Raw genomic sequence first — 13,529 nt, 5'->3', positions numbered from 1 at the left:
TGATATTTTCACAAAACCTCTTGATAAAAGCAGGTTCAAAAAGATGAAATTTGATCTTGGCATGTGCATTTTAAATTGATAATTTATGCCTTCTTGTATAATATTGTATATATTTGCTAGATTGTATTTCAATTTTTGTAAAAATTGCAAGAAAATTGAATTTTTGGGGTTTATACGACCAGTCGTGAGTATACACGACCAGTCGTACTACGACCGGTCGTAGATACCCACGACCAGTCGTGGAGCACGGGTTTCACTTCAAATTGGGGATTTTTTTTCACTTTCTTCCTCATTTCTTCTTTCTTCTCCTTAGAGCCGAACTTCGACTCGTCGAACCCATCCTTCAAGTTCTTCAAGGTTAGTATTCCAAATCCGTTTTTCTTGCATATTTGTGTCAAGATTGCTTCCTTTTCTCTCTTGAAGCTTTCTATCTTGAAAATCATTGAGATTTGGGGTTTGGGTTGTGAAAAATCTGTTTTGAGCAAACCCTCTTCTCAATCCTTTGCAACTTCTTTATTCCTTTAATTCCTTGTTGTAAATGGCTTCTAGAGGGAGAAAAACTACTTCATGTGGTCCTTCTTCTTCCTCCAGATCAACCCCTATCTCTAAACGTCATCTTCTTGTTCCCAATGATGATCCATCATTTGTTAGGGACATTAGATCTCGTAAGGTTATCATTGAACATCCTGTTGATGTCAATCGCATTGCTCCATTTGACATCCTTCCTATGCTTGAAGCTGTAGGTTGGACTAACTTATTGCATTGGGGTGGGCCTGCATACCGGTCCATTGCCCAATCCATGTTTTCATGTATTAGTGCATTTTCACAGGATAATTTAACTTTCCAAATTTCTACTAGAGAAGGGTCATTTGACGTTGATCGTCATTTAATTTCAGCCCTTATGAAAATTCCTGTGAATGATGAGGGTATTCCATTTCATAACTTAACTGATAAACCCTCAATGGCTGAAAAACGTATGCTAACTAAAGACTTGTGCAATATGGATGTTCAATGGACTCAAAAAGGGAATGCGCTCCCCGCAAGGTATTTGTTACCCAAATACAGAATTCTTCACCTAATCTTTGTGTCTAATCTGTGTCCTCGTTCGGGTAATAAATCGACTGACTTCATTTATGGTTCGTGTTATCCATGCTATTTCTAATGGTACTCAGTTTGTTTGCCTTCCTTAATCTGTCATTTCATTCTTCGATTTCGACTCCATCCTGGTCATAGTGACATTCCATTTGCATACTTTATGTGTATTGGCTACTCATATGTTAGTCGATATGCTGTTGATGAAGCACCAATCCATCATCCGATCTTCAACAATACAAATATTAATAAGATGAAGTTGGATCTGCTTCCTGAACAAGGTGGTGGTGGTGGTGGTGGTCCTGAAGAAGCTGGTGTTGATATTAATATGGATGGCATTTTTGAGGAACTGGATTCTGACTCAGCTAATGATCCAGATTTTATACCATCTGATGTTGATGCACGTCTGAGTGCATTAGAGGGTAGAGTTGAGGATATAAATGTTAAGTTGGAAAACATGTCTGTTGCTCATGATTTGCAATTCAAGTACATGCGCAAATATCTTAGGCGCTTGAACAAAGGCATGCACCAACTTGATCCTTCTATTCCTGCTCCATCTTCAAGTTCTAGTTCTAACTAGTTTCTATGAGACTTTTTGTATGTAATAACTTTATTACTTAGCTCTTGTTTGCTAGAGTTTGAGTTGGATTTTATGCTGGATATTTGTTCTTAATGTAATATTTATTCTGGATATATGTGATGCTATCTTGAGTATCTCTATGACTCTTTTGCTATACTCTATTTCCTCATCATGTTTACTCTCATTCCTTTATTTAGTTCTCCTTTGTCATATTGTGATAAAAAGGGGGAGAATGGTTTGTTGTTAATGTGATTGTGAGAGGAGTAGCATTGGTTATGTTACTCAGGGGGAGTGGGGTGTCAAGGAGAATATATGTTTGATCTTGTTGAATGATAATGGTTGAATGTTGAAACTGGTTGAATGTTGAATATTGAATATTGATTTGCAGGTATTAACCAGTTGTTTTACTTTTGTTTATCATGATTATGTGTTTTGTCACTAATTTGACAAAGGGGGAGATTGTAAGTGCTATAGTTTCTATCCCTGTTTGTTGTCAAATTTGTGGTGCCAAAATCACTATTATACTCTGTTATATATAACTTGCATAAGTGAAGCTCTCTCAAGGATCAACATTCATGAATAAGCTAAGCTCACAACAAGCACTGCTCACAAGACAAGACTCAACATCTTGAATACAAGCGCTGCTCCCAAAACAAGACTCAAGCTGAAAAGAAAGTACAAGGCAAGACTCAAGCTGATCTCAAGACTCAAGTTGAAACTCAAGCTGAACTCAAGACTCAAGCTGAAACTCAAGCCACTTTCAAGATTGAGCTACTTTAAGGTTTAATCTACATCAAGACTTCAAGGCTCATTCTTCATGGTCTCTTGTTTCAATGTCCATACTTCATGATTGAGGTTTGTTTGACCATAGGATGACCTTAGAAGTAGGTCATTTCGGATACATAAGTCGAATGTTTATTTTACATGTGATTGGTCTGTTCTTCGACTAGTCCTAGGCCTTCTTCGACTAGTCCTAGACTTGTTTCGACCAGTCTAAGAAATTCCTCCACTAGTTGTAAGTTTGTTACAAATTCCGGATAAAATCTGTTAGCCTTCGACTAGTCCTGGAATATGTTCGACCAGTCGTAGGAACAGTGTCGACTGATCTTCGACCAGTCGTACATTCTTCGACTCGAAGTCCAGCGAAGATATTCAGGTCCTACGACCAGTCGAAGGAAACCTACGACCAGTTGTAGGTGACCTACGACCAGTCGTAGAACGATCAAAGCAAATCCCGCCGGATTTTTCAAATATCTGTTGTTGCTTCGACTAGTCGAAGAGCACTCTAGACCAGTCGAAGACTCGATCTTCTCACCTATAAATAGTGCACGAATCTCAGAAGAAATCATCGATTTAATTAAAGAATTCAAGCCAATCTTCGTCGAACTTCTGAGAGATAATTCTGTGCTCCATCTAAGCTAAGTGTGCCTATTTAATATTCTCTTTCCTTAGCTTTATTTAATTGATTTTGTTTTTTATATTCCAATCTGATTTGATAAAGAGGAATTATTATTCCCTTTCTTTGGAATCAAAATCAATTAAGGCAGGCCCTATTTGGTTTAATTTTAAATCTATTAGAACTAGAACCATTGTAATCGAGTACTGGACATTGAACTTGGGACATTCAATCATCTACTTTAATTTGGTTCTACCGGACTGCTACAACGAAGGAGATTTTCAGGTATTTTACATATTGTAAATTCCTTTCTATTATTTTGGTTTCTTTCAAGATTTGCCAGAAAAATCTTGTTATTTTGGTTATCTGAGGAAAGCCAGGAAAACTCAGAAGTGGGGTTTTTTTAATTGTGTAAGCCCACATACAAAGACACAATTGTAAGGGTTTTGGGTGAACCTGGGAAAACCTATTTTTAGTGAACGCTAATATCCCCTGTGTGAGGATATTAGGAGTGGAGTAGCTTTTTGTGTGGCTGTTGTATAACAGTTGGTGAACACACAGGCGAACCACTATAATCCCTTGAGTTGTGGTTGATTGTTTTATTCTTCTAATTTTTTATTCTTTTTGTAGGATGTATGTATGGTGGTGAATGTTGTAATTATTTCAAGCTTTGTGAGAATGTTGTAATAGCTTAGAATTTACTTTCTGCTATTCCATTATAAGCTTGATTTTCAATTTCATTTAAAAGTTGTTCCAGCAAGGTTGCCCTGCCATTTTTATGGTGTATGGTTGTCCCCAGAACAATACATCTTTAATTACAAGTTATTTCATTTCAGTTTGTATTTAATTCTGTATTCCTCTTCAATTTGAGACTTGATACAAAGATCTTTCTAGAAATAAGGTTGTCCTACCATAAACTCTGTTTTTGGTGTAAGGTTGTCCTTAGAATAACGTTTGTATCAACCTCTCAAGATCTGAATTTTGAGGTTGTTTTTCTTTCCTGCATTGTTATTTAATTTGGCTATCTTTTTCTTTTTTATTTCCGCTGTTATTAGTTTTATTTGGCATTGTCCTATTCACCCCCCCTCTAGGACATATAGCTTGGCCTTTTCAACGGCCCAGGTCATTTACGCATCACCCCTATTAGATTGGTAGTCCAAGCATGATTAACATGAATGAGATACAGGTTAGGAATGACCACATTGAAAAGTGTAGTTTAAGAGACGACGTGGAAGGTTGGAGAAAAGAATAGAGTTTCGTAGAAAACATCCAATTGGTAAAAAAAGAAAAAGGAAAAAAGTGGCCCATCTGATGAGCAGATTGGTCTTATTTTTGCCAAGATGATCTCTACATCTTTTGCAGAGCTAATATGTTCTGCACAAAATGACATGGCGGTGGGAAGAGTTGGGCGAGTCAATTCAATGTATAGAATCTGCGTTTGGATGTGATTTTATTTATTCATTTATTTAATTTTTTTGTATAGGTATGCCCAAGCCCAAGCCATATAATTAATCACACATGCGAAGTCCAAACCCAGGTAGACGGGCCGTGTGGCCCATTCACACCCGAATCATTAAGGGTCGGTATGGGCGTAGGATGAAAGGCAGAGATGCCTTGGTGAAGGGATGGTCTTCCCACTCCACACGAGTTGTTTCCCGCGTGCGTTCCATCTGGGGAAAATGGCACCTATAGATCACTTGATTAACGGCCTGTGGATGAATGGCTAAAACAAAACAGTAATTTGCAAGCCAACAATCACTCGTGTATGATCACTACATGGACGACCGTGTTATTTTGGCTCCCTGGGTCCCATTGCCAGAAACGACTGGGCCCACGAGAAAACAACTGGACAGCACAAGGTCTCATTTCGAACCATGCCATACACGTGTAGGTCTTATCATTTTTGGGAGTTGAAAAAGTCCCATCGTTCCTGCCTATGGGAATGTGGGACGGGGAACCAACGAACGTCCTTGTCCCATGCATGCTCAACCATTTCTTCTGTTCTGTTTTCTCACGTTTCGTTCATAAAACGGGATCACGTATCTATCTCAACAGGATTTTTGTTGTGCGTTTGGACAGGGGCAGAATCGCTCTATGATAGGTTGAAATTTTGTGAAAACCTCGATTCTTTGCGGATTTTAATGTGCGAGTGGTAGAACATCTCTTCATCAGATATGTCCAGGCCATTTGGAGAAAAGGCAGAGGGAAGAGGAGATTCCTAGCACATATGGATGTGATATGCGGGGAAAATGTTCTTTGGACCAAATATCAGGTAGTTCATTGAATATAGATGGTGGCCATCTTTTTTTTTTTATTTCTTCGTCTCCCCTCTCTTTTCTAGACATCTATTTTATTCAAACTGTGTAACCCACCTGATGAGTGGACCAACTTGACTTGGTGGGGTTAACACCTGATTAATGGCCCGGATCTTGAACAAGCGAATCGTGCCTTGGCCTGTGTGCGCAGAATCCCCTCTTCAATCTGCCTTAACCAGCCTATTTCTTTCCGGTCTACTGAACTGGACAGTACCATCATCTATGGCTTCACTTCTTACTCATTAATCATGGTACATCATTTTCTGCTTGTTTGGTAAACCATGAAATGAGAACCAACGGTAGAGATGGTTATTCAATGAGTCCCTCCTCAACTTCAACCATTGATTTTTAAGTTGGTTGCATTTTCATTCCAAACCTGAAGTGCTAACAAAAGACCTTTTTCAAGTTTTCAAGTGTATGAACATATGGGTTCCACAATCCTCACATTTAAAGGGAGGACTTTGGGTTGACACCGACCACTTACTGAATTCATCGAAATTGCTTATCAGTAGAGTGTGATGGCAGACGGTGGGCCACTGAAGCTTCGTATAATAATCTAACAGTATGATTTGCCGACTGTTGAAAGGACCAAAGGTAGCAGTTGAATTGTTGGAAGTTTCTAGATTGCAACAAAACCACAGAAATGGAATGGCTCTAACCAGAGGTTTTGATGTGTACACACTCACACAGGAAGTGGAATGCTCTAATCTCAAATTGCAATTTTCACTCTGCCAAGTTGAAGGGATTCATATGCCATTAGCAATTTGGGTGAAAGAAGTGCAGAAATGGGAACTCAGGCTAACGCCATTCCTGCTTCCCTGAGACTGAAATGTCCTGAAATCAACACTTTTTCTACATTGCCAATTCAGTGAAATATGCAAAACAAAAGCTTGAAAAAATGAGAATAGATTGCCGAAGAAAGAACTTCCTTCCTTTGGTAAAATAAAAGTCTGCTTACATTTCCCCCTATATGCATCAGTGACAAAGTTCGCATATCAAATCGTATGAGACTGTGACATCAAAAGCAAAGGAAAAGACGGAAAATTATAAAATGAAAATCATTCAATCCTATACGCAAGAAGAAGAACTCAAGACAAGGAAAAAAAAATGCAAAAGATGGGAATCAAAGCAACCAATTAGCAACGCTTCCGCTATGCTTCCTAAGCAGAGCGGAGGTTGAGGAGAGAGTGGGGAAATGAGAACAATGTTGTTGTTGCAGCGACTGTGTATTGAAATGTGTACACTGTCAAGAGGAAGAGGTCGGATTGCATTAGCAGTGCGATCCCCTGCGGCAGCCGAGGGCGCCTGCCCCGGAAGTGATGGAAGCCACCATGGAAGATGACTTGGCGCCTAAGCTCGAGGCCCGGGCATAGCTGGCCGAAGCTCCTGCACCTGAGGGTGTGAAGTAGGCCCCATTCAACATCAGGTCACCCTCCGATCGCCAGTTCCAATTCTTCCAGATGCCTGTTGATGTGTCCACCCTCTTTGTCACCTGCCGGCCCCAATTCAAAATAATCAAATAAATATTTAAACAGCAAAGAATAGAAATGATGATGTCTAATCAGAGTCAGACCCATCTAACATGCACAAGGGGAAAGTTGCACTTTCAGTTGTCTTGCAATAGGGGCCCACCTATATCCGACCAGAACAGCTGGAATCATGTGGGTGGGTCCCACACAGAATGGGCCAATAACGGCACTAACCAGCTTCTAGATAGCCATTAAACGAGCTTGTTAAGAGTAGATTTCCACCGCAACCATGGTGTATCTCTGAAATATCTAGATTACATTAGATTTTGGGTTCTCTTATATACCACGGCGGAAGTAGTGACGGGTGTGGAGATGGTGACGATGGATGGTAGCAGGATGAGGCTAGTGCTTCCAATCAACATTGTTGGTGGTCTTTACGGAAGATCCGTCCATGATTCAAATGAAACAGTCGCAGGAGGGCTCTCCGCCAACATATGGGACTATGGAGATGATGATTGATCCAAGTGCAGTGCAGGGTAGGGTGATTGGTTCACTGGAAACAGAGGGGTTGTGAATCTTGACAAGGGAGCTCAACGGCTAAAGATCAGGCCAGGATCATGGCTATGGAACCAAGTTATTTTAGCAACTACATTGTGAAGATCTTAGGTGCATTATTCCATTGGTAATGACATGTTTATGTACTGAAGGTAACCTAAAATCTAACATAATCTAATCTATAACAGACATTTCAAATATACTAGGATTTGTGGTGGGAATCTACTCCAACAGAGTTTATGGTAATGGAGATGTTAGAGAATTCAATGGTTACTGTTACATTACCTCCTTGGCAAAGCGATTCGTCGGGGCAAGATATCTGTTGCCCTGGCTGTTGATGGTGGGATTTGCACTTCCGCCAATCGCATACATCTCCCAGTGAGTGTAGTCATTGTTCACCACATGGAAATACCCATGCCTGCACCTGAATTTGTTTTCAAAAAGAAAGAAATTCATTTCAAATCACTCCATTTTTCTGGAAGAGGAAACTCTCAAACAGAAATGAAATGCAGATGGATGTGTGCAGGAAAAGGAAGGAGAGTAGGAATTGAGAGTTGGAAGTGCTGGAAAGGAAACCCAAAAGGAGGATCCGATAGTGAAATGCACAATGCCTTTTTTCAGTGGCTGTTTATATTACCTTGGCATTCTCTGAATGAGACCTTCGCCGAAATGGTTGAAAGCGATCGTCACCTGCATCCCCTTATCTTTGTCGTAGGAATCACTGTGGCCCAACAACATCACCTGTTGTAATTTTTCCAAAAATGATCAATTAGGTAAGATTCCCCTATAGTGAAGTTTCACTGTAAGTTTTTCACAACAAAGCATATCTATCAATGAAGATGCGGTGAAAAGCTATCATCAAAAGTAAGGAATCCAAGAGAATTGAAAGCCTTTAGTGGCATCAACTTTCCAATAATAACATCATGATACCTCATTGTGGTGGGTGAAGTAGTTGTTAGAGATGGTGATGGCAGTGGACCCCATGACGGCGTCAATCAGGCCATCCGCGCAGCTGGAGAGAGAGCAGTGGTCAACCCACACATGGCTGGAACCAAAGATGGAGACGCCATCACCGTCGGCAATGGTCCTCCACCCATAGTGCGTCGGGGAGCTGCGGACCATCGCATTGCCGGTGGGCTTGCAGTCGTGGATGTGGAGGCCATGAATGATGATGTTGGTGACGTATTGGATGGTTATACAAGCGCCATTGGCAATGTGGACATTGTGACCACGGCCATCGATGGTCTTGAAACTGTTCATGATCAGCTCCTCTTTCAGGGTGATCACCATATCACGCTGGAACACGATCCACAGGGGTCTGTCCTGGATAACTGCGTGACGGAGGGTGCCAGGCCTTGGGGTCACAGCATCGTGATCACTAGGATCGGTGACCACATAGAAGCGGCCATTGCGACCACCAATGGCATTACGTCCGAAGCCGATCCCACAGTCAGCCAACCTCTTGCGATTGCGGTGCCATTGGGGGTCGCATCGCCAGCAGTCGTCGATGGGATTGCCGGTGCCACAGGAAAGGAAGCCCAGGTTCCTTCTCTCAGTGCTGTTGCTTATAGTCCTGCTCAAAACCCACCGTATGACACTACATATAAGCTCAATTAACCACAATTAGCTAATTCATGAAAATGGTGACATAACATCTTGAAGATCAACAGTGAAATTCTGCCATCAGCGAATCCAATCTAGATGAGATGGTGATTATAAGTGGTTTGACCCAACCACCTCCTTAAAAGACAATGCAGGTAGGGTCCAAGTGCGATAAGGTTCGCCCACAACGAAATCTCGCTACTGATTTCTGACAAAATCCAATTGGGATAAGGTTCACCAACATGGAAATCTTGCTACTAGTGTCTTCGCTCTCGTCAATTTGCTTAATTTATTACTTTCCTAAACATTATAGAAAACAAATGAAATTAAGTACTGGAGCATGGATGGTTGAAATCATCAACCTGGATCGTCGATCTCGTCCACACCAATCTTCATTGCCAATGGATGCCAAAATCACAGCAATAGGACAATTCTAACCACCCTATTGTTTGCTCTCTACTACGGCCATCAGGCAAGAGATTGGATGGTTTGGATGGGACAATGAAAGTAATTTGGATATCCATGAACAAATCCAAGATCGGACCACCAAACGGGCAGTTCAGATCAGTTATTGGAACCGTTATTATAAGCAGTATACACTGTCCATTACGAAGGCAATCAACTAGCAGATGGTTAGGATCATTGGGACAGTTTGTTTTTGGTACAGTGGCCCATGAGGATTGCACTAGACAGTTTGGACGATCCAGATGGGACTGTTCAGAAGTCCAATGCGGATGATGTGCACAATAAAGGGGTGTGTGGCAGAGAGAAGCAGATGGAATTTAATGGGTCATGGACGTGGGTTGGCTGTTTCTTCTTTGGGAATAATGGCAAATCCAGCCATGTTACCAGCCCACGCCCTCTGTTAGGAATAAATGCATTGAGGCTACTGCATCTGAATGGTGTCAGAGGCATCCGGTCAAAATCCAAAATTCGTGGGTGTTTTGGTCATTAGAAGTCAAGGGATTGAGATCTAATCAGCAGACCTTCATAATTATCTGAGGCCTTTTTTTTTTTCTTTTTCGAAGGGAAACCTGCATGGGTAGAGCTTCGTCAGTCCCTCTCTCTCTCTCTCTCTCTCTCTCTGTGCGTGTGTCTGTCTTCTTTTTATTTATTTATTATTTATTATTTATTTATTTCTTTTATTTTGTTGTTGTTGCGGTAGGACCGGCCTTCTCCGTCCTTACATGCAAAGAACATAGAAAATTAAACCACCTGCATGATTCACAAAAGTTCTGCCCTTGTCATTAGGATGCTAGACTAGGACCGTGTATACAACACCTGTTTCACGCAGAGATGGACACCCAAGCTCTTTGGGGCCAACATGTTGCATCTATGAAATCCACTCCGTCCATCAGGTGATAAACCTTGTACTCATCCTAGATACAAAAAATGTTCAGCACGATAAAAACCTCAGATGTACCACACCAATGGGGAATAATGTAAAATTGCGCCTAAAGGCTTTGTGGCCAACCTGAGATGTGGATGTGGATGATTCAGGGCCTCATGGCCTAGAATCAAAGACCTGATGGACGGAGTGAACTTCACATATAGAAAATGGTGGGCCCTAAAGTGTTAGCTATTTGACCCGTTGGATAAGACAGGTGTTGTAGAGGATTCCGGTCCCACCTTAATCCTACCCCATCAACTGTCCTGATATATAGAACCAGTTGCGGAAAATCGAAGGGATTTTCTTTTATTATTATTATCATTTTATGAAACCTCTATTTTATTAGAATTTTAGGCGCGTGGAAGAATTTATGGTGAAAGGGACCTCTTTATAAAGATTTTATTGACAGCCAATCACATGGTTCACGAAACCATGTGAATTATCAGAACCCTTCAATGACAGGCTCTCCGAACAAACCCTCTCCTTGCCGACTGGGTCAGAAATCACATGAAAGGAGGGGAAAGAGAATCAATGTATTAAGTACAACGAATAAAATATAAGAATGACAGAGACTTACATCTCCACCGCAGAGGCAACCTCTTCTGGATCATCCACGACATGCTCCTCTGTATTCAACTCCAATCTGTACATCACAAAAATCCCATCTTAAAAAATCCATCAAGAGATACAAACCGTAGATCAGATTAGACAATTAATAGCCCAGTAGGGCACATCCTATCCGTCCATGTAAAAATGGCACATGCACCCAAATCCAAAGAGTCGGTAGAGGTAAATAACGGCCACGCCTGCAGTGGGAGGTTGCATGTGTATTATCTGCCATACTCTGCCAGAGGATTTAATTACTCTTTTCTAGTCATAGATGGGTTAAATCTAAGCCGGACCGTGGTCGATTCGTACAAACGAGAACTGGATCTGGGGAAGCGGGTTCCGTACTATAATTCAATACACTATAGTGCCCACCCTGATGTATATGTCTAATGCACGCCGTCCACGTCATTAATCCCAATGTTTTCTGTGGTGTGGTCCACTTGAGCTTTGGACATGCTTCAATTTTGGGTCTCCCTGAAATGAGCTGGTAAAATGGATGGACGGCATGGATGAGACACAAACATCACGGTGGGCCCCAAAGAGGCCACTTTTCCCCTCTACGTATTCATTGATACGCCCTTTATTTCCCAGTGATGTCGGCACAAAAGAACAAAGTTGTACTACTGCATTACCAAAAAGTAAAAATAAAAGGGTGTATGATTATAGAACGGATGGATTTAGACACCAATTCCATTTTAGTACTCGGCACCCGACCAGGAATTACGAGATCTGCATCCAGTGGGTAAATGCAGTTTTCTCCAGTTTGCAGATGGTAGCCATTAAAGGACCATTCCCAGAAGGTTTCCCAGATCGGTACATCGCAGCCACTGATCTTGCGGGCCGCAAATAAAAAAGTCTATGAATATCCCATTCTGGAGATTTTCGAAACGAAGACCATGGATTGTGGAGCCCAACAGATCAATGGCCCAGATCACAACATCATAAACCAGATTGCATAGCTTGGGAAACCTCGGGTCGAGGACACTAATGTTGGATTCTCCATCGTCCGAGTTTCTCGTCTCGGAAGACGAGAACAGGATACGTAGCGCTGCTCGAGGCTCCGCAAAAGCGTAAAAGAAAGAGAGGGCGACATTGGAATTTCCCCCGGAATTGCTTTTTTACCTTGACCAGGGGTCAGGGTCTTATGGAAGAATGACCAAATTACCCTCATGTATTATCTTTCAGACACGTAGCTGAAACGATGATATTGATGGTTATCATCAGGAGCAATTTGGGCATTTCGAAAGTCCGAGGAGACTCCTGCTGATCTGCTCAGAGATCTGAAGCAGGTCTAGAGTAATGGTGGGTTGCCCTAGAAGATTTCTGGAAAACAGAGGGGCAGAGAGGAAAACGAACTTAACGGATTAAACGGTGCAGATCTTGAGATCTTGTTCCAAACGGTTTAGATTGTTTTAGGCTCTAGAAATTTATTTCATTTTCGGAAATGCGATGCCGAATAAAGGGAACACAAAAAGGAAAACTAACGATCACGATTTCTGTTGAGATACCTTTGACGGCCCAGATTCGCTAAGAATGTGAATTTCAAGCGTGTGAGAAAAGGCCAAACCAAGAGGAAAAAAGAACAAAGGACTCACCTCCCTCCATCTAGCGCAGCCTTCGCGTGTTCTTCTGTTGAGATTTGCTCTGCTTCAGTAGACCTGCAACGAATAGCAAAGCTGTGAGGAAATCCTCAATTTCTACACATTTCGCTTCTGCATTGCAAGAAAACAGCTGAAATTCAACTAAATCGCTTTCTCTTCTTAAAGAGATCGACTTTCATTCAAATGGAAAATCCGCAGTTTCTGCCGCATTTCTCCAAATTCATGTAAAAAAGCAGAGAAATCCCAGTTTTGCAAACCTCAACCAGAAAAACGCCGGAAATTTACAGAAACCTTCCTAAACCCTCCCTCTCGCATGGCAATATTCCAATTCCCAAACTCCAGCAAGAAAAACCGAAGAAAATCCCAAAGAAACAACATAATGCTATACTCGAGTTTCTCAAATTCAAACAAAAGACTCCAAATGAGAAGAAAACACAAAAACTTCAAGAAAATCCTGCTTCACAAACAGCAGAGGAAACCAAAAACCAGCAATGTACCTCGAATCCGGCATCTTCTCGCTCCCATTTCCAGCCAGAGCTCCCGCAAATAGCAGGACAAGAAAAAACAGCAGAGAAAAACGTTTCAAAGAAGAAGCCTCCATTGCTATTTGCAGAGCTCTCTCTCTCTCTCTCTCTCTCTCTCTGAGAAAAGAAAAAGAGAAGAAAAGAAAAGCCACAGCAGCAAAACCAGTCAAAAAACCCGCATTGAGACCGCCATTTTATAGAACGACCCTTTAACTCATCCAAGTCTCAACTCCTAACCGTGGTTAGGTTAATTAACCACTGCCCAAAACCAAAAGCGCAGCTAACCGCCATTAACGGATTCTCGATCCCCGCCCACTTGCGCGAAAGCACCGACGCTGGGATCCGGCACGTGTGACGAGGGTCCGCCAGTCACGTGCGGAGGGGCCCACCTTGGGA

The 13,529-nt window shown here is 41.7% G+C and overlaps 1 protein-coding gene across 1 annotated transcript; it reads right to left on the bottom strand.

The window, feature by feature from the left end:
- Nucleotides 1-6,273: 6,273 nt before the first annotated feature.
- LOC131245688 (probable pectate lyase 8) lies at nucleotides 6,274-13,314 on the bottom strand. Its single transcript, XM_058245297.1, has 7 exons — nucleotides 13,107-13,314; nucleotides 12,604-12,666; nucleotides 10,977-11,042; nucleotides 8,338-8,980; nucleotides 8,045-8,148; nucleotides 7,693-7,831; nucleotides 6,274-6,875 (listed from the first exon to the last, which is right to left on the bottom strand). The coding sequence occupies exons 1-7, from the start codon at nucleotides 13,208-13,210 to the stop codon at nucleotides 6,654-6,656; spliced, it is 1,341 nt and encodes a 446-aa protein (XP_058101280.1). The 5' UTR covers nucleotides 13,211-13,314; the 3' UTR covers nucleotides 6,274-6,653.
- Nucleotides 13,315-13,529: the final 215 nt, after the last annotated feature.

Source organism: Magnolia sinica, chromosome 5, assembly GCF_029962835.1.
Source record: "Magnolia sinica isolate HGM2019 chromosome 5, MsV1, whole genome shotgun sequence".
NCBI lineage: Eukaryota > Viridiplantae > Streptophyta > Magnoliopsida > Magnoliales > Magnoliaceae > Magnolia > Magnolia sinica.
This window is presented reverse-complemented; position numbering and strand designations above follow the sequence as displayed.